The sequence below is a fragment of the Lissotriton helveticus genome, chromosome 11 (genome assembly GCF_964261635.1).
Source record: "Lissotriton helveticus chromosome 11, aLisHel1.1, whole genome shotgun sequence".
NCBI classification, from domain to species: Eukaryota; Metazoa; Chordata; class Amphibia; order Caudata; family Salamandridae; genus Lissotriton; species Lissotriton helveticus.
In genome coordinates, this window is record NC_136072.1 from 799,508,590 (window position 1) to 799,530,825 (window position 22,236).

At 44.8% G+C, this 22,236-nt stretch overlaps 1 protein-coding gene across 1 annotated transcript in view; it reads left to right on the forward strand.

Moving 5' to 3' along the window:
• MRPS24 (mitochondrial ribosomal protein S24) overlaps nucleotides 1–22,236 on the forward strand; it is a 69,333-nt gene that overhangs the window by 12,031 nt on the left and 35,066 nt on the right. The window contains exon 2 of the mRNA XM_078666818.1: nucleotides 19,278–19,358. Coding sequence (XP_078522944.1) covers nucleotides 19,278–19,358 — 81 coding nt within the window. The remainder of the gene's footprint in view (nucleotides 1–19,277; nucleotides 19,359–22,236) is intronic.

A 22,236-nucleotide genomic window follows, 5' to 3' on the forward strand; every position in this document is an offset into this window, starting at 1 on the left:
ACTCCTGGGGGAAACCTCCCCCGTGACTCTGACTGGACCCGCCCTGTTGCTTTGTCATTGCTCCAGGGGGCCGGTGTGCTGCTTGCATTGATGGTGGTGACTGGTTGGGCGACTGCGCATGCTTCTGTTGGGTGCTGAGTGGGCCACACTGAGGTGCTCAGTGGCTCTCTAATGGGACTTTCTGCTGTGTGACACTCGGATGCAATACAGCGCCCGCGTCGCTTAGCTGTCATTACCTCGTGCGCACAAAACTGTGACGTCCCTCTGGCAAATTGTCAAAGAGGCACCCGCTGGGCTGGGTTGCCTGACGGTGGGGTCATGGACTGGCTGCGCTTGGGAGTTCAGCAAACATCATCGGTCTCCTTGTAGGCCATGGACAAGCCTGTTGGGGATCAAACGATGCCTGAGCCCTTTACCTCAGCTACCCTTGGCTCCAAACTAGACACTGTCGTCCAGGCAGTAGAAAATATCTTCATCTCTCTGGAGCAGACCTGCGCCTCTCTTCAGGGAAGATTCACAAGGTCACTGCAGACTTCACCCTGCTGCGTGCTGATCACCGCAAGCTGGCAGACAAGGTGCAAGATGTTGAGCGAACCCTAGCCGAACTTCAGCTCGCCACTTGTGAAACATCCGCACTGAGCAAGATCTGATAGACCGGGTCCACTTGCTGGAGGACAGGGTGGGCGACGCAGAAGGCCGCACTAGAAGGAACAACGTTTGGGTGGTGAGACAGCCAGAGGGTGTCGAAGGCACGGATACCTTGTCTTATACTGAAATATGGCTTTGTGATTTGCTCCCAGACAGAAAACACTCTCCTTTCTTTGCTGTTGAATGGGCCCACTGGGTGCCGGCCTGCCACCTGCCCCAGGTGCGAACCTACGGCCCTTTATACTCTGCTTATTCAATTACAGAGATCGTGACGTCATTCTCAGAGAAGTGCCCAAGCTGGGGTAAGTGAAGGTGGGCAATGCTACTATCCTATTCTTTTACACTCTAGAGGTGCAGAGGGGTGCATTCCTTGATGTCAAAAAGCACCTCTGTGACCTGAACATCAGATACTCCCTCCTATTCCCTGTCTGGCTGCATGTAGAGGCGGATGGCAACACGCTATTCCGCGGGCCCTGCAAACTGCCTCCAAAATGCACACGCGCAAAGTCTGGATTCTGAAACATCCTAAGTGAAGTCACTTAGTGATGATGGCTCCTCTGCCAAGTGGCCATCTGGGGCAGACACACTGCGGCCCCGGAAGGTAACTGCCCAGACTTTCGACAATTTAATTTGGAGCATTGACTCTAAGCCGATCCTGTAGTCACATGCGTTGCGGGACCGCCACACAGATGTTGCCTCCTGCACCGCTGGAGTCGCTGCTCGCACCTGTCCGCCATGTTGGCATTCTAGAAAGCTTACTATGGACCTGACAGACACACCAACGTCCACTACCTATGGCAATGGATGCTCATTAACACGGACACATGGGAAATAGCCATGCCTGATCTTCGTCCCCCCAAGAGTTCCTTGTTCTCTCTTGCTGGCACTATTGGTCGGTAGATACTCCATCACATTGTCACCGGTTTGGGCAGATACATGTTGTCCCTCTGCCCTCATAACATTCATTGCTTAGACCTTCCCCTTCTAATTGTATAGCATTCTACTGCAGGCACTGCCCCTTCCTGCATGCTGTCACCAGGGAACATTGCACGCCCCCGTAATGCTGCGCCACATAGCCACATGCGCTTCTCCAACCCGCCCTACACATGACATCCACTAATATTGTTACCTGGAATGAGGGGCATGCAGGCTTTTTTGACGCCAATACCGCCACTAGTAAGTGGATAGAATGGGATGTTTTGAAAGCCCCGATTATGGGGCACTGTTTAGATCTAGGCTTGAGCACCCACAGGCAGCTAAACGATGACATTGCACGTATTGAACCTATGCTTCTTTGGTTTGAGACTGACTCAGTATCTGATTTTGGAATACACCTGCCAATTGGCGGACACGAGGCGTTAGCATGCTGAACTACTAGAGCAGCTACGGTGTCCAAAGTATTCTGCACACCCCGCCTGTACACACGCAGCGGTAGACCGAGCATGGCGCCTATTAGTGTGGCTGATATGGCACGAGCAGCCTCAACATCTCCTCCTTTGCTTGCAGTCCTCGTCCGGAGAGCTCCTGCATACCTAGTAGCAAATACACAGGGAGCTCGATCGACACTACACGCTATTGTATGAGTTCGGGTGCTAGGGTCAGCCTGGATGGGATTGCTGATTTTTAACCTCCACGTTGTTACCCTTGAACAGCGGGCCGAGCTAGACAAAGCCATCAAGCTGTTTGAGGTCCCTGAAGCCATCAGAACTCTGGCCACGGGCAAAGCGCCTGGACGGGATGGGCTGCCAGCTGAATATTATAAGGCGGCATACACTGCTACACCGGCACCCCACTTGCTTGCTCTCTACGAAGCATCTCTTTCGGCCTCCTCCCACCCAAGCTCATTACGTGAGGCCTTGCTTGTATCTTTGCCTAAACTGGATAGGGACCCCACTGCTCTGTGCTCCTACTGCCCACTGGTGATTCTCAACACCAACTATTAGATTTTGGCCAGGGTACTAGCGGATGTCCCTTAACCTGCGTTGTTTCTTCTGGGTATCCAAATACTTGGCGCAGAGATGGCCCTTCTTGGGGTACCTGGTGTGCGACGTTAAGAAGGCCTTCGACACGCTTGAGTGGAGATTCTTGTTTGATGTCCTACCGCGATATGGCCTCAGAACTCGTTTTCTCTGCCTTGTGAGGTTGTTGTTCACCTAGCCGTCAGCTAGAGTGAAGACCGTTTCATACATATCAGACCCAATACCCATAGGCACCCAGCAGGGATGCCCGCTGTCACCCTTGCTATTCTCCTTGGCTACTGAAAGTGGCTCTATAGCTAACGGAGGGAGTGGTGCAGATTGGGGATTCCCACTGTGAAGCGGGTTACACCCGGTCTCAATATTTGCAGGTAATCTTCTCTTGTACATCTGGGATATCAGGGAAGCGCCCACTGCGTTTGCTTGGATACTTAATGATTTTGCTGCCCTCTCCGGTCTGAAAGTAAACTGGGACAAATCCTGTCTGTATCCGTTCATCCCTTTCAATTCTGATCCCTCACTTGTCATTAATGGCACCCTGGTGCAGTTGCAACTGACAATGAGGCCTGGCTGTAGCCAAAGTCTCATGAGATTTTACTGTGCAGAAGTACTGCTCTGGTTCTCCCACACTGGAAAAAACATGTGGTAAAACCGACCTACGTGGAATCAGACTCTGAGCCCAATGGGGGGCTTTGGTGGTCACACTCTGACATCAATAGTGTGGACTATAATCCAAGGAAACTAAGTTGCTACCATCACTAAATCACTACGAAACAGTTCAGAAATTCTTAGGAAGATTACCAGAACCAGTTCTGAGCTGTCAAATTGCCTGTATAACTCTGCAACGTCAAATAAGGCAATACAGGGTATGGAAAATGACAAACTACTATCCCTGGACCGGTGCTTGGATCAGTATTCTCTCTACTTCAGACATCTTCCCGTCTCTTGTTCAATGAGCCAGGAGTTGGCACACCATTTCCAGTTTATGTGTATCCTATGATGAATTGATCCTGGCCTAACAATCTCGGACACTTACTGGGCTGCATGACAAACTGAAGAGCTAGGCGTTTTGCTTTGTGTTTGGTCAATTGGGCTGTTATGACAACCATTTTGCTTCCATTTTGAGGACCATGCTAGCATTCTGTTTTCCTGCATGCCCCCGCAATGCACAGCATCATCAGAGCTAAAATGTTAGCGCGCTATTGAGCACAAACTGGCAGAGTGTGCACAGCAGACTTCTTTGTAAAACCTCATTAGTATGCCATTCTGATGGTCCCTCACAGTACAACCACTCCATCATCCACATCAAGTAGTTTCCGGATCTTGGGGAGTGGTTTAGGTTGGGATTGAAGATAGAAATATAAGATAAATATGTTGGCTCAAAAGTGAAATGTTTTCATAAAGTATCATGGTCCGATTAGCCATCAGGGTTTTCGATAGGTTGCAAGTAAGGCTCCCTGTTTTCCATTTTTGCAGATCAATACAGACAGAAAAACATTTATTTTCCTGTCTGTATTTATTTTTAAATGTGGATAAAAAAAGAAATGTGGTTGTTTTGTAGTTATTATATATTGCTGTCACTCATGACTGCCAGGACAAAAGCTGTGCGGTTTGACAGGCAAGGGCATTAAACAAATATAGAGATTTTGATAAAGAGCCTTAAACAGCAGTAGATTTGCACAAACTTGATACTAAAATTTACATATGTTCTTACACGTGCATATTTTACCATCGGAGTGTGTATATATCATTGAAACCTGACGACGTTCAGGTGCACATTAACTGGTTAGATACATGCAGAAAGATACACATTTAAGCCTAATTTTTTCACAAACCGTAAAATAAAAATGAATAAATACAGGTAAAATTTGTAAAAAAAAGAAATATGGATAAATACAGACGGAAATGACAAAAATTGGGAGCCCTAGTTGTAAGTGGCTTTGTTTTTTCCTACAGTGATGTTTAAGCACCACTAAACGTAAATAATTACATAGGTAGACTGATGCATTCATGGAGACGTCTTGTATGCTTTACTGTGGCCTTCCTCTCTTCCGAACAAGACTTAGGGAGACAGACTATGTTACACGCTCCAGATATACTAGGGCACGTTTGGAGGATGGTTGCCAGGAGTGTTTCCTGTCATTATCTCCGGTCATTGACGCGCAAAAGGATATCTGGCATGCTCTGCTTTGCACTCCTTTATTCTCTTTGGTTTCTCTTTACTGTCCCTCTCTGCACCCTTTCTTCCAGCATCTAAAAGCAGGCTGGGGACCGCACTGATATGTGCCTGCTCACATTCCAGCCGTACAGGACTGTCTCTTTTGCTGCTCCATTGCAAGTCATCGGATAACGGTGCAGTGACTGCTGCATTTTCCACTACTTGTATGCCTGGAGGACAAAGGAGTAGATTTACATTTCTGTTGTAAGTAAAACAGGCGTTTGTCTACACACACCCTCCTTCTCCACTGGAATGAGGTCAGCCTGTTCTGATTGTTCCTTAAAAGGGCCCTCTGCGACCAGATTCCAATTTAAAGCAAGTAAATTGCATGGTGTAGATAGAACGGGCTCAACCTCAGCTTGCTTGGCGGTTTGAGAATTGTACAGAATGCATATGGTAACAAGTGATTAAAAAAAAAGTTTTTAGGTATTCCAAAAACACATTCCTCTTTCAAGATATCTCCCCCACCTTGCTCATTGCACCACTACGCTAATGTATGAATTAAAGACAGATGAAGACATTCGAGCTGTTGTAGTTAGCACATGCTGTAGGATACAAAGAAAGTGATGGATAAATGCTTGAATAAATCTCAGCCACTTGTAATCACTCGGGCTGCATTTTTATCCATCGTCATTTTGCACACCGTGCCACCTCAGTTTGGTTCGAGCCATATGCAAATCAGTTTTAACTTTGCTCCAGTGGGAACAGGTCAGTGCGAACTGCCAGTCCAGGTCCTCCCTGAACTGGAACACAAGCAACCCACGTCATATTTCACCCTTATTAGGGCTCATCAGCCGGGTATAGTTTGGTTACAGTGTCTGTGTGCATGGGATCCACATCTTGACATACCCGTCCCACTAAGGTTGATACACTGTAGTGTAAGTGAAGGATGGGTTGCTTAAATAATCTCAGCCACTGGTATTCACTAGGGCAGCATCCAAAACCATAATTATTTTGCATACCGTGTGTAGGAAGGTGCTCTTTTTGATATGGTCACCCCCACTTTTTGCCTGGTATCTGATGTAATTTTAACTGAAGTGCAACGGGTGCCTGCTAACCAGGTCCCCAGTGCCAGTGGTCTTTCCCTAAAACAAGGTAACTGTTCAGCTGTTTCCCAGTTGGCAAGACCTTTAGCACCTCTGTAAGTCCCTGGTAAATGGTACCTAGGGCTTGGGTACTAAGGAGGGTCCGAACAGCTGCAGCATGAAGTGTGCCACCAATAAGGGACCAACCACCAAACTCATGCAGACTGCCATTGCAGGCTGTGTGAAATGGTGCTGACAAATGTGAAAACACAACATGCCCACAGACACTGCGTGCCATGCCCACAGACACTGCGTGCCATGCCCACAGACACTGCGTGCCATGCCCACAGACATTGCTTGCAATATATGTAATTCACCCCTACAGCTGGCCTTGTAGCCCAAAGGCAGGGTGCATTACATTACATGTGAGGACATACCTGCAAGAGCAGATAATACTTATGTGCAGTCTAGTTCAATTACTAGATAGTTGAAGTGAACAGGAAAACCATCTTAAGTATATGTACTGGACACTGGTTATTACGAGTTACCCAGGTACTTGATGGCTTCACTGAAACCTATGGTGTTTGGTATCAAATACCTTGTCTTAAACATTCATACTGATGCCAGTAGTGAATATATTAAAACATGCCCTCAGAGGACACCTTAGAGGTGCCCCAGAAAACCTACAAGCCTTAGTAGGCTGGCTGACTGGTATCGTCCAGCCCGCCACCCCAGACCTGTTTCTAACATCCTACAGGTGAGAACCCGCGCTCTCTGAGGCCAGAAACAATGCCTGTTCCTAAGGAAGTTGTTCAAACCGACTCCATAGGGATGGCTAGTGAATCTGCATATCAAGGCCGGGGTCTTCAAAGCCCCTGCCAATTTTTAATAAGCGATTCTGTCTTCTGCCAGACCTGGGAGATGCCACCCCCTGCCCTGAGGCCCATTTGACCTGGTAGTGCACCACACCTCCTTACATAGTTAATTTCCTGCCTGTCCCGCTGCCAGTCACACCCCTAAGGTAGTCTTCCAATGTGCTTCATAAAAGAAGGATTCCACTATCTTGTTTTTGGTGGCATCAGGAACTCTGGGACAGGGGTATACCCACTCCCCACAGGAAGTGGTCATATAGGGGGTACAGTGACCCCAAGGGTAAGTAGCCCATTAGCTACTTCCCTTCTCTCCCCTTAATGACACAAAATTCCGTATTTGGGTGGCCTCCTGACACCAGGAAGTAAGACTCACTTGACTGAAGAAATAAGAGGATAAAGCAGAGCCGAAGAAGCGAGCCCTTCGGCCTGCTGGTGGACTGTGGCGCCAAACCCTGCCTTTCTACCTGCTCTTGTCCCGACAGTTGTGACATTCCGACTCGTTCTTTAGCTGTGCAACCTCCAAAAGCCTCAGAGGACCTCAGCACTCTACCAAGCCGTTAGCATCTCCCTTGAAGTGGAGTAGCCACTTGCCTGCAGGTTGGTGCCTGCTATTCACTGGGTCCACAGACGCAGCAGCCGCAGCAGGAGGAGGTCACCGTGTTCCAGGTGGTCAGATCGTCGCCCCACCAAATGTGAAGACAGTACCAACAGGAGCTGCCCGGCACCGATACCCAGGATACTGGATCCCTTGCAGCAATCTGCATCACAGGGGCCAGCACTGACAGTGGCACATCTGTCCTGTTTTGTCCCCTCTTTTCAGGTCTGACCGAGAACCATGAGTGCCTTTGACACACAGGCCTAGCTGACAAAAACCCTTTGCACTTGAGCTCCCCAGCCCGGTCCACAACAACTGACTGTGCCCTCCCATTGGGAGCTCCCAGACCCTCTTTTCCTAGGGTGTAGCGCGTAAAGCTACCAACCTGTCCAGCCCCTCTGCACCAAACCCTCTAAGGCAGGTAAACCCGAACTAGTGGTGGATCTAGTGACCATGGCCCCCTAGCACCTTAAGTCCTAAAGGGGACCCCCGGAATACGATTGCAAATACCTGTATGCAGTATATGTTTATTTCACCATGGGAATGCATTACTGCGTAAAAACGCACTTGTGTTGCAATTGTACTACTACTTACCTGTAAAAATTGATATCTCAAAAAGTACTTACCCAATTACAAAGTTCTTGGTGTTAAAATGTATTAAAAAAATAAACTTATTTTTCAAAGGTGGTCTCAAGTTTCTTCTTGAGTGTGTCTCATTTATTGAAACTGAACAAATGCTAACACTACCCTCTGATAAGCCTAAACTGCTCGCCCAATCAACCACAAAATAGAGCATTTTGGAGTATTAATTTAAGCTCTGTAAGCCAATAAGGGTCATGTGGACGTTCTACACAGTATACCTCTTTTTTGGTACACTACAAAAGAAGCCAGCTACCTACACAGTGCCACCTTAGTGTGGACCCATTGCACAGTAGTTAGCACATAGGCATCAGTCAAAATTATATCCTGTCCATTCTAAGTTGGGTGTATAACTTTCGATTTCTTAATTGTGTTGACCTATAAATTATGTACGTATTGGTTACAAAATCCATAATGAAGGTTTACTGTCATTGACCATATTCTGTCTGTACCATAAATATTTATGAATTGCTAAGTGGATTTTGTCCCACCATAGATTTGTTTGCACATGAATTTATAGGCTTATATTCCCTTCACACTACATGCTGTTTTACTTACTACCACAGGCTGTAACTGAGGTGATGATATAACCTAAAAAGGGCTGCAAAAAAAATGTAAGTAATAATTGGAAACATGAAAAATGCATTCTTCTTACTCCTGGGAGGGATCCTGCTGATGAGAGAACTCATTTAATCTGATTAATGTTAAGAACATCATTCCAAAAGGACCCTACTTCAAAATAATACATTTGAACAAAATATATCTCTGATCCTGTTGAGAATCTCAAAGATGTCTGCATTTCTTCAGTAACCCGTATTGAACTTAAGATCCATGTTTGACTGTAAACTCACTTTTTTCACTTCTGCTGTGACATACTACATCCTGGTATAGCAATAGTGCACTAAGACAAGCTATCACCAGTATTATAAACGTTTGAGTACCTGTCTGCCAGGTACTGATCCTTAAAATATATGCACCATTGGATTTCAGTGATTTCGAGTTACTGGAAAGCATAAACGTCTGTCTGTAAACTTTTTCCACTTTAAGTGATTTCAACAGACTTTCGCTCCAGAGGTAATACATGACTTCTGATCCTATGACCGATAAACAGTGCGCTCCAGTTATTTACTCATCTACACAGTCTTACCTGCGCTCTTCTTATTAGCATCAGAAAAAGCCTTCTCTCCTAGTGATATTTATGATCCAGACAAAGTACTATGATCTAGAAAAAAAAGTTTATTGAGGCACATGCTCGAAGTATTGTATACTCTGATTAGGGGTAGCATCTGCAAACGTAGACAAGATTAAGTGACCTACTTTACAGACCCATAAAAGGTCTTGGGATTTCTATACCATACAATACCACACTGGTATGATTTTAATTTGAGAGCTAATCCATGATGAGTGCAAAATTCATGTTTTTGTGCTCCTTTGTACGTTGGGTACTTCGGAGCTGGAATATTTACGCGGCGACCCATGCCGCGGAAGGAGCACCACCCTGAAAGAACCGGGGGCCATGCGGTCTTGACTACGGGGCGAGAACATGGGACAGCAGCATATGGATTTTGCACGAATTCCACACAGCGAGGCCCATCTGTGGGCTTGAAAAGTTACCAACTGAACATTAGCGCAACGTGAGGCACTACAAGTCCCATAAGTCCCATCCAGGGCGTGCATCTAAGCAAGAAGGGGGGTGGTGCCTCAAGCGCTCCTTCATAACTGCCAAAGCCTCTGAAGAGAAGTGGGGACACTTTGAAACGCGTCAGGCATCCAGGGCAGTTTGAACAGTTAAAGGATATCGTTGTGCTGGAGGCGTGCTTACCATTCAAGGCTCCTTGTGTGCAGCTGAGGTCTGGGTGCTCCTTTGTACGTCGGGTACTTCGGAGCTGGAATATTTACGCGGCGACCCATGCCGCGGAAGGAGCACCACCCTGAAAGAACCGGGGGCCATGCGGTCTTGACTACGGGCCGAGAACATGGGACAGCAGCATATGGATTTTGCACGAATTCCACACAGCGAGGCCCATCTGTGGGCTTGAAAAGTTACCAACTGAACATTAGCGCAACGTGAGGCACTACAAGTCCCATAAGTCCCATCCAGGGCGTGCATCTAAGCAAGAAGGGGGGTGGTGCCTCAAGCGCTCCTTCATAACTGCCAAAGCCTCTGAAGAGAAGTGGGGACACTTCGAAACGCGTCAGGCATCCAGGGCAGTTTGAACAGTTAAAGGATATCGTTGTGCTGGAGGCGTGCTTACCATTCAAGGCTCCCTGTGTGCAGCTGAGGTCCGGGTGCTCCTTTGTACGTTGGGTACTTCGGGGCTGGAATATATATATATATATATATATATATATATATATATATATATATATATATATATATATATATATATATATATATATATATATATTACCTACTGGCGGTCGCCAGTAGGTATATATAGTTAGGATTTTTTCCCTATGGGATTTTTGAAAATTCTATGTCTAATAACTTTGGCGTTTGTGGACGGAATTGGCTGAAATTTTCAGGAAAATGGCACATTTTGTTTCTGAGCAGCCCTTGAAAATTTGGGGGGGGTTCGTCAAGGGGGGGCCGAGAAAAAAGGGGGGTCCCAAAACGTGTTTTTAACATTGAGTTTTCCATAGGGCGGTTGGCCTCACTTTTAGCCCGAACGGCTGAATGGATTTGCACGAAACTTGGCAAAATTGTAGGGACTGGTAGCCCGATGTGCCTTTTGTAGGTCTCAATATATGTGCTTCAGTGGATTTTGAGAAATTAACGTTCAAAAAAAGATATATATCTGTAACAGCGGACCGGGCAGCGCTCCAGTTCGCGTACTTTTCGCGCAACGGAGCTTTGTGAAGCGAAGCTGATTGGTTCTCCGGCGTCTGTAAACATTCCAAACAGTCCGTAGCGGCCGCCATCTTGTCTCTCGGTAGGATCGAGAGACAAGAGGAGGCCAAAGCGAAGGGGCAAATGACCATAAGGGGGCATAGTAGATCCTCGCTGACCCCCTAGGTTTGATGTGGAGGTTTTAAAAGGGCCCCGCGGGGCAAAAAAAAAAATTATAATAATAATCGAACGGCTGAATGGATTTGCACGAAACTTGGCAAAATATTAGGGACTGGTAGCCCGATGTGCCTTTGCTAGGTCTCAATATATGTGCTCCAGTGGATTTTGAGAAATTAAGGTTCAAAAAAAGATATATATCTGTAACAGCGCTCCGCTTCGCGTACTTTTCGCGTTACGGAGCTTTGCGAAGCTGATTGGTTCTCCGGCGTCTGTCAACATTCCAAACAGTCCGTAGCGGCCGCCATCTTGTCTCTCGGTAGGATTGAGAGACAAGAGGAGGCCAAAGCGAAGGGGGAAATGACCATAAGGGGGCATAGTAGATCCTTCCTGACCTCTTAGGTTTGATGTACCATTTTGCCAAGTTTGGTGTAATTCCGTTCAGCCATTCAGGCTGTAGACGTATGTAAATGTCCTATGGAAAATTGCATGGGGAAAACACATTTGAAAGTGTTGAATTTTAGAACCAATTAAAATGTTACTTTGGTTTTGTATTTGTGTGTGATGAAAGTTAATTGGTTATGTATATATGTCAAATGAGAGGAAACCACAGCCATTTTGTGATACTACTGTCTGAGGTACATTTGTGAGGAATTTTTGGTGGTGAATTTCTGGTGTTTGATTTACACAGTACTAACACTTCTCCTACTTTTAAAAAGGTGAGTTGTTAATTTGTAAGGGGAACTATGTTGTACACTTGAAGATAATTTGAAAAATGTTTTCTGTTATTTATTTGCAGTCCTTCTGTTATACTAAATACTTGATAAAGTTAGTTTTATATTATGTATTACTAAAAACGATAAATGAAAGTGATTATTTTTTTCTGCAATTTACAGCAAGCAATTTCAAAATAAAATGGCTCACAATGAAGAGACCGTGGCAATTTCTTTTGAATTGTCCACTACATTGATTGAAATTGAGAGCACCAATAATGAAATATTGTCACAAGGAGGAGATGACTTGTATGATTCCATTAGATTGATTGAAATGGACAGCACCAATAATGAAATATTGTCACAAGGAGATGACTTGAATGATTCCACTACATTGATTGAAATTGAGAGCACCAATAATGAAATATTGTCACAAGGAGGAGATGACTTGTATGATTCCATTAGATTGATTGAAATGGACAGCACCAATAATGAAATATTGTCACAAGGAGGAGATGACTTGAATGATTTTTTTGATCAATCTGTTGATGGCGAATTTATCGAATGTTTGGAGACCATAGAGTTACAAGAATCATCATTGCAGACTTTTCATGAGGAAATTGCTGATGAGGACATGTTACTAGTTCTTTCAAATTTAGAAAATTCTGAAGAATAAATTTATATTTAGAAATGAAAAATTGTTTGAGACATTATTCATTTTTATTTTTAATTTATGAGGTTGTAGCGAAGTGATTGTAGTATAAAATGAGACTAATAGTATAGAGTGCAACATTTTTATGTTACATGGTAAGTTTACTCATATTTACTTCCCTTCTGCCACTATATTATCTCCAATGTGTATTTGACATCTCTTCTTCATCTCCGGCCTCCTTTCTCTCACTGTGTGTCTCCGATGCATCTTATCGCTGCTATTTTGTGTAATTACAGAAGAGAGTAAAATAAAATAGTTCGGAACGTGAAAAGGGGGCAAAGTAGAGTACCCCTCACCCCCTAGGCCTTTTTAGGCGGTCCCAAAAGGATCAGTTTCTGCTTTCCTGAGAGATTATGGTATGAGTTCCATATACCACAATAATTTGCATTACAACATGCAAGATATCTATCTCCTATTACCAACTTTTGGAGATATTCGCGCTAAGCGCGATTATCTCCAAAAGCTAACACCTGCCCTGAGCAGTTCTTAGCCATGTTATCCAATGGGAGGTGGATAACATGGCTAAGAGCATTAGCTCGGTAATGCATGAATATCGCTGACTTTTTAGCGATATTCATGCATTGCGGCCGTTTATCGCATTTGCGATAAACCTTGATAATAGCAAGGTTTATCTTCGATAATTTCTGACTATGCTTAGCGGTAAAAAATTCGTTGGTAAGCATCGTTAGCGATAAATATCGCTTAACTTTGGTAATATGCACCAACGTCTGTTAACGTTCGATTCGAAGGAAATGAGGAAGTGTTGAAAAACATTGTCTGCGCCATCTTGCCTTTTTTGAAATGCCACACTTTTGTCGTGCACGGCAGCCATTTTAGATGCCTTGACCAGACCCACTCTCTGCACGCTGTCGATTCGTAGCATGGCTCCCCACCCTCGCAAGCATCTTCCCCAGGCACTGGTCACCCCCGCTCTCGGTCTTATGCATCGGCAATAAACCTCCCCCCATCTGCGCTGCTCTTCCCTGAAAATCACACTCTGTGCCCGCCCGACACCTCCCTTTCGCCCTATTCACTACCGCACCCTCTGACACTCCTCTTCCTCTGTGTCCGATTGTCCAGGCTATCACCTAGCCCTGCAGATGTAGTTTATGGCCCCAGCTGTAAAGAATCACCCCTCTTCAAAGGAGTTATAGTAGATCAAGGCCCACACCCGATGAGATCCGTCACACCACACGTGTTCCTACTATCTGAAAACCATCCTGTATTGTGATTGGGGAGGGGACCGAGCCTGAAGCGGAAGATTCCAGGAATGACTCTTTGTACATCAAAGTTTTTACAATTATGTGTCACATTAAAAATATATAGCACTCCAACAAAGTAGTAGGAATATAAAACTTTAATAACATATAAATATATACAACAAAACAAAAACAGTAAAAACATTTAAACAACGAAGAGACCGTGGCAATTTCTTTTGAATTCCTGATGAGGACATGTTACTAGTTCTTTCAAATTATGAAAATTCAGAAGATGTTGCCTGGGGGTGGGTCGTCAGTAGCAGTCTGTTGTGCGAATAGTTCCAAGGCAGCAGAACGCGCTGAAATCTAGATGGCACGAAAGTGATGTCTAGTAAGTTGCCGCCCAGCAAATAACGGCGTGGGGCGCCGCGGGGGTGAGTGAGTCCAGTAGGCACCACAGCTATTCTTACCGGCATTGCAGAATTACTGCTGGGGACAATGCCTGTGCTGTAGCAGGGTCACAGCAGAAACAAAAAGGATTCTGTTGAAGATGTTGTTGGTTTTCAATTTGAAAACAGTTCTGGTGTCAACTGCTATGCTAATGTAGTGGTTAATGTTTTGTTTTCTCTAGAAAATGTAAAAGAGGGGGAGGCAGTCCAAAGTTCCGTTAAAAGGGCAAAGGAAAGGATCGGTGGTTTGAACTATCAGTCAAAAAGGGGAGGGGGTGCAACAATTTTTCCTACCGGGTCACACTGTGCTTTCACCGGAACTGAGGTCTGCAGGATTCTAGTAATTCAAAGTGAGGCTGGCGCCAGCATGGGAGCGCCGACGTCCCGCGGATACAGTTTCGTCACTCCACGGGCGATCATGGCAGTCATTCCCCATCGGGGGTCGGAGACTCCCGCGGCTCCTCTAGACTCTTCAAGGTCGTGGAGGACTACGGTGGTGGAGTCAACCAGTGACCGGGCCATTTCTTTATGCTGGGCCCGCTCTTGCCAGGTCGACCGCCATTTTGAGAGTTCGGTAGCTACTGGCGATCGCGGGGTCAAATGAGCGGACGGGCTCCAGCCTGCCGGGCGAGACGTTGCAGCATGGCCACAGTGGAAGAACCCTTTTCCGGGCGCCTGGAGCGCTGAGGGTGCAGCTGGGAAGCCTCCACCTGGGGAGGCGGGAGAGGCCTGTTCGCACCGTCTCTCCCTCCCAGTGCACCCCACGGCGTCTCGCTTGAGATTTGTTATGGCCGGACCAGGCGATGAGGACGAGGGGGGGGGGGGGGTCGGAGGCATGTGCAAGACATCCCCCCCCCAGTGTTGTCGCAGCCATTATTCAAGAAAGAAGAAGTGTCCCGTCCGTCTTCGGGCCGGGCTTCCGGTAGATGTCGGCCGGACGCCCCTGGCTCTGGCCCCATGAACGGGTTTCTTGGTTTATCGGCTGCAGCCGGATCCCGTCGGCCTCGGCCCCCCGACCGTTGGTGGCCGGACTGGAAGAGCATGTGGCGGGACTACCTGAAACTGTCAAGGGCCACCGCGGCCGGACTGGGAGAGAGAGGGGAGGGTCGAGGAGATATTCCCCCCCTGCAACTCTTCAGCGTTGTAAAGGCAATCCCCTGGCCGGGTCCCGCTGGCCTCGGCCTCTCCTCCAGCTACACCCTACGTTAGGATCTCCTGGCCGAGGCGTGGCAGCAGGACCCGCCTTATATGGGCTGCTCCCGGCTGGGCGTAGCCGCAACCCTGCCCCACCTTGGAAGTTTCCAGAGTGGGGGCGGATGTTCTACTGACTTGCATTTTCCCTAGTCTATCGATTTTTTTTGGCGTGGCAGGCGGTGGGACAGCGAGGGGTGATTTGGTTTCTCTTACTGTTTTTCTGGTCTCTCACCACTGGCATAAAAGTTTTCTTGTTTCTAGGACATTAATAGGTTTTATCATTACGTTATGTTATCGTTTCTTTGTTCGTTGTTTAATAAAAGTTCATGTTCATCAGTGGCCTACTGATTTTCGTTTTCCTATTCTTTTCTTTCCAGGTTGTTTCATGCTAAAGTTTCTGTTAACAGGATACAGTGATCACTTCGTTATTATTGCATATGTCCTTTTCACTAGGGGTGCTCTCTGGTCGGGCCAGATGACGTATCTCTAGTAAATGGTCCGGGTGAAACAGGTGCATCAATCAGTGGGGAGTAGATAGGCATGACAGATTACAACGGGGGAGAAAGGTCCGCATTACGTACCCTTTCACTATTTGCAAAGATTTTCCTACGTATATTTGCAAACAGGGAATACCTGCAAAAAGAACCAATTCCCAAACAGTCAATGTTTGGGGAAACAATCAATCAATGAGGAACGAAATAGGCACGACGTGTTAAAGGTTTGCGTTACCTACCCTTCACTATCTGCAAAGGGAGAGAGAATATTCCTATTCTTCCTCGTTTGCAGGCAGAGAAGATTCTTAAGAGAATCAACTTCGAACAATTCAATGCTCGATTCAAACAATCAACAAGGGGTACTGTGAACACAAATGAACGCCGCTTATGTACATACACATTGGTATTATCAACAGGTTGTTCCTAATGTTTCTATTTTAGGGAGGTCAAAAAGAGATCCCATTAGTGGCCTACTGATTTTGCTCGATTCCTTTTGTTTTTTTACACGATTTTTCGCTATCTGCAAAGACTAAACAGAGTATTGCGACTCTGTGCTTGTTTGTAAATAGAGAATGAACCAAAGAGAACAATCAATCAAATGGAGAGAGAAGCAGGCACGACGGATTACAACGGGGGCAAAGGCCTGCGTTAACTACCCTTCACTATCTGCAAAGAGAGAGTACTCCTAATAGAAATGAGGGGTGGGGGGCAGCATTCAAAGCAGATCAGTGTGCATAAACACGAAAATGTTTTTACTTACCACGTACTTGACATTCGACAGCTTATGATATTTGCTATTAAAAAACCATTGAAATTCACTGAAAAAACCATAGGTTATAGACCATATATAGTTAGGAATTAGCATTTAAAAAACCTTATTTTACTCACACAAAACCATTGAAATTCCATATATAGTTAGTTGCACTAACTATATATCGCGCACCCGCAATCCACTGCTGATCATGTCACATATTACATCATTCATGACATGGTCAGTGACATCACTGATGACATCACTGATGACATCTCATTTGACATCATTCTTGTGCTAATACGATAAACCTCTTCAGACTCTAATATAACCTTAGATACACTCAGTGTATACAGACACTCACACACTGCCACTCATCCATGGAGTTACTCACACACCCAGTCAGTCATGCAAAGAAACAATCTCACCTCCATTTCTTCAACTATACAGTTAAACACACCTTACTTATTGAAACATATACTAACACATATTTACTCTCTTATACAATCCCTGATACAAGTTCACAATGATCGATACAACCACTCACTCATTCAGTGGCTCTCATGCACAGTTATTTATATATGCCAACTCTCACATGTACTGTGTTTAACATATGTACTTACTATGACATGTAGCATTGAGATATCCATTCACTCATGCACACAGTCAACTGCCCATGTAGCTGTTTCCACATGCAGTCTTGAACTCATACACCTAGTGAATAAACTGCTCACACATCTATGCATAGAGTCACACACCTTCCAGCCACCCCCACACAAACTCAATCTCCCATAGAAATACTTGGGCAACCAATTAATAACACATATAGCCTCTCGTATAGCTAATGATCAACACATGCAGCAGTTTACATCACAACAGACATAATGATGCACAAATTAAGACAGTTTAGTCACTAACCCATGCATTCAGTGAGACACATTTAATCACTCACTCATACAGTCAGTCACGCACCTACTAAATCCTTCATCCAGACACTTATACATCCACTCATTCTTCAATATGTAAGACATATTTTAACTTTACAGAAACATAGTCACTGGATGTTGTCATCAGTGATGTCATCAGTGATGTCATTTGAGATGTCATCAGTGATGTCATCAGTGATGTCACTGACCATGTCATGAATGATGTAATATGTGACATGATCAGCAGTGGATTGCGGGTGCGCGATATATAGTTAGTGCAACTAACTATATATGGAATTTCAATGGTTTTGTGTGAGTAAAATAAGGTTTTTTAAATGCTAATTCCTAACTATATATGGTCTATAACCTATGGTTTTTTCAGTGAATATATATATATATATATCCCTATACCTGTCCGGATTCTTTTGTTATTGTCTACCCTGGTTTGAGATATTATTCTTTTCTTTTTTTATTTAAAAAATATTTGACAATGTGGTGACTTCTTTTAATTTGTTGACAGAAATTGTTTTTAATCTTTATATAACAATAGGGATCTGTTGTTCTACCCAATTATATTGCACTTTATATCAATGAATTGCACTATCACTGTTTTGCACTTTAGAGGCTCTAGCAGGCTTCTTTAGGGTGACAGGCTCACTTGGGCTCTATTTTGTATTTATTTGAAAACATTCAAATTAATTGACATGAATTTTACAACACTGGAGTTTGTTCACCAGTTTATAAAATCCAACGTTGTTTCTCCATGAAGTAGTTCATAAAACTATTTACATGCAATAGGAATTTTTGATACTTTTTATTTCCAATGATTTCCTTACATAGGCACATTAGGTTGTCATGTTGACTTAAGGACATCAATCATTAATTTCTAAAACTGTTCACACTCTTGGACGGAATGAATCAATATGTTTCATGCACTGATAACTTTAAGGCTGTTTTGTTACAACTTTGATACTACTACACTGAAACAGTTTTTTTAAAACTCTGTTTTTAGCATGTGTCGAATAATAAGGAGATTACGGCGTTGTTTTGTATAGTATGTTTACTATGTCAATTTTTTACCATGTTGCACTGCCACTTTAAATTGTCTGCGCTTTGGCGAGCAGTTTGTCATGTGATCAAGCCTCCTTGGAGGCGAAACGCGTCATGGCGGCAGCGCTGGCATTGATTGAATAAACCACGCTTTGCACCAGCAACCTTTGGGTCGACTCTTCGTCTTTTGTTAACTTGGCAGTACGTTTCTGTGTTGCATGACGAACTACATGGATATATATATATAGATATATATATATATATATAGATATATATATATATATATATATATATATATATATATATATATATATATATATATTTTTTTTTTTTATGAGAATTCGTATTTAGTAAAAAAAAATACTTAGTTATATTCCTGGCTCTTTATAGATCTATTTCAATCTTGTCTAGTAGAGATATTGGTCTTGACACATACCACTGTGGATGACACAAGTTGGGGATGAGTTGGAGGGAGGGGAGGTGGCTGTAGTAAACTTTCCCTGCGTACAGGTGCTTAAAGTCTGGAATGGTTGGTTACACCTGACAAATAGCCAACGAATGAGTGGCAGAATTTAGCTGGTAGTCTCCAAGTATGTGGGAAGTCCAGTAATGGAAAGTATGGAAGGCAAGTGACCTACGTGCCCTTTCACCATTGTAGTAACAGTCTAACATATATTCAAGAGCACAATTAAGGCCTACATCCTCGTGACTTGATAGTGAAAAAGCTACATTTGAAAAAGTGACGCACTGTAGAGCAGTTTTCTCGTACATTTAAAAAAAACGTTCAATTTTGTTTTTCTTTTCTTTAGTGTTTGTTGTCGACGTCAAGAAGATTCCCTTTGGTCTTACCAAGCAGCCGGAATATCCAGACCACTGCTGTGTGCCTAAAGGTATTATTAGAGAATTGTTGTACTTACCAGTAGCAAGCGGAAGAAGCCCACCCACGTTGTGAAACTGCATTTTCAGATAAGCTTTTGGCTCTCAAAGGACTTAGGTGAAGTCCTTTGACAAGCCTCTTACCTGGTTGCTGAAAAGTTTACATTATACTGAGCAAAAGATAACCACATTTCCTTAAAATGTACTGATGATTATCCACTATTTTGACTTCTTCTACTACAGAAAGTAATACGGTTTCACTGGTAACACGTACTGGCAAAGCCATTAGGTCTCATCTTTGCCACTGGTTTGTAGCCAATGATTTTTAGCCACGCTGCACAGCAACCCCGATGCTCACCTACAAAATAAGTCTTGATATTTTTTTCGTTGCCAATGCTAATTGGATCAGTAACTAAAAATAAATAATACAAAGTATTTTTATTTATTTTTTAAAGCGGATGGGGTGGGGGTAACAGAAGCAACACGGGCAAAAGCAGCACAGGACGGCAGGGGACACTGAAACAACCCAGGAGGTTTGGAGTTGGTGGCGTGGGAACAACACCGTGGTTGGGGGAAGTAACACTGAGGGGATGGGTGGAGGTAAAGCAACAACGTGGAGGGAGGAGGAGGACACATTTGGGGTAGAAGCACTAGGAAGAAGGACAGGGGTGCGCGCAACACAACGGGGGTGGGGAGAAGCATATGGGTGATAAAGAATATCACTAAGTGCAGGGGTAGAGAAATACATGAGGAAACAACTTAAACACATTCACTCTCATGATGTGCTTAACACAAGAGCAATCAAGGATAAGGCGGCAAGGATACTTCTACATCTCCCTGGGCGAACGAGTGTTTCTGAACATCTAAGAAACCTCCACTGGCTCAAGATAGGCAATAGAGTTAAATTTAAAGCACTGTGTTACATGTTCAGGATAAACACAGGGGAAGCGCCTGCTTACTTATGTAAGCTGGTTCATAAATACACACCCTCTCGAAATCTTCGATCACTGCATCAGGCAAAATTTGTTGTCCCTAGGTTTAAACGGGTACGATTAGGCGGACGCTCTTTCGCCTACCTGGCGCCGGTTTTGTGGAATTCGCTCCCGCTGAAACTGCGTCTTAAACCAAGTTACATCAAATACCGGAAAGGCGTTAAGGCATGGCTATTCAACAAATAAATTCCACTCCACCTGGTAAAAATCGGATCCAAGGCGCCGGGAAACCCTCAGGGTAGCTGTTGCGCCATATAAATGTAATAAATAAATAAATAAATCAGTGGAAGCAGAGATGGCATCCAATCAAGAGATGGTAAAGAGGAAATGCTCCACAGGCGGGACAAACACAACATTGACATGCTATGGCACAAATAAGAAACTGGCAAATGAGTGACAGGAAAGCTACCAATGATTTATTTATTTAGCTTATACGCACTGTCACCTATCAGGCATCCTGGTGCTGGCAGACTCGGACAGAAAGAAAAACCGTGACTAAACGCCAACTAAATCGTAGGAAACAACCAGGTTTTTTATCTCCTTCGAAAAGGTAGGAGGTCAGTAACTTGCCTGAGCTCCAACGGGAGTACGTTCCCCAGTTTAGCGGCAGCTACACCAAAGGATCTACCCTCTGCCTTAGCTTTCTTGAACCTTGGTATCCTCACCAGTCTCGCCGATGAGGAGCAAAGGTTTCACACAGGCACGTACCACGCAAACTTCCTCTGCAAGGGAACAGCCCATGAAGGGCTTTAAACACCAGACAAAGAGACTTAAACTGGACTCTCTGTCTCAATGGGAGTCAGTGCAGCTGAGCCAAAGCCATAGACGAGGAGGACCTTCTAGGCCACACAAGGGCTAACTTGGCTGCGGCCGACTGGATTCTTTGAAGTCTGTCAAGAAGATATTTCGGGGACTCAAGCTGGAGGGCATTACAATAATCTAATCTACTGAGCACGGTGCTACGCACCACTACTGCCCGGTCTGGAGGAGGCAGCAAAGGGAGAATTTTCCTAAGCAATCTAATAATGGCAAGGCAACCTGCCACCGTTTTCGAAACCTGAGCATCCAAGGTAAGTTTGCTATTAAACAGAACACCCAGGTTACGGACCGTATTCACTGACTGAACCGAAGGAGAGGAGTCAGTAGGGCAAAAATTGCTGGGCAGCACAGACGGGACCCTGTCCCTTGAACAATAAAGCACCTCCGTTTTACCTGCATTAAATTGCAGAGAATTGACCTTCAACCAGAGCGCCGTATCTCGCAGGCAGTTGTGAAACTCTTCCAATGAAGTCGATTGATTTCCCTCAAGGGAGAGGATCAACTGCGTGTCATCAGGATAATTTACGATGTCAATGTTCTGTTCTTTGATGACCGCAATCAGGGGTTTCCTATGGATGTTGAATAAAATAGGGCTGATTGCCGAGCCCTGTGGCACGCCTTGCGAGATATTAGTAAAGGCGGATTGGTAAGGAGGGAGGGAAACAGCTTGCTGTCTATCCAGAAGAACGGACTGGAACCACCTAAAAGCGCTGCCCGTAACCCCCACCTCTCTCAGCCTTCTCAGCAAGGTCCCATGGTTAACCGTGTCGAGGGCGGCAGACAGGTCGAGCAGGATCAGCACAGCTGCCTGACCCCTGTCTGCCCGCAATCGCAGCTCAACCAACACGGTCACCAAGGCCATCTCGGTGCCATGGGCTGGTCGGAAACCAAACTGGACTTCCTCCAAGAGTTTATGCTGCTCCAAATTCTTGGAGAGAGTACTAGCAACCACACGTTCCACCATTTTGGCAGGAAAGGTCAAAAGAGAGATGTGCCTAAAGTTCTTCAAACACTCAGGATAGAGAGAGGGCTTTTTTGTAGTAGGAATCACCAATGCTTGTTTCCATTGAGGTGGAACCAC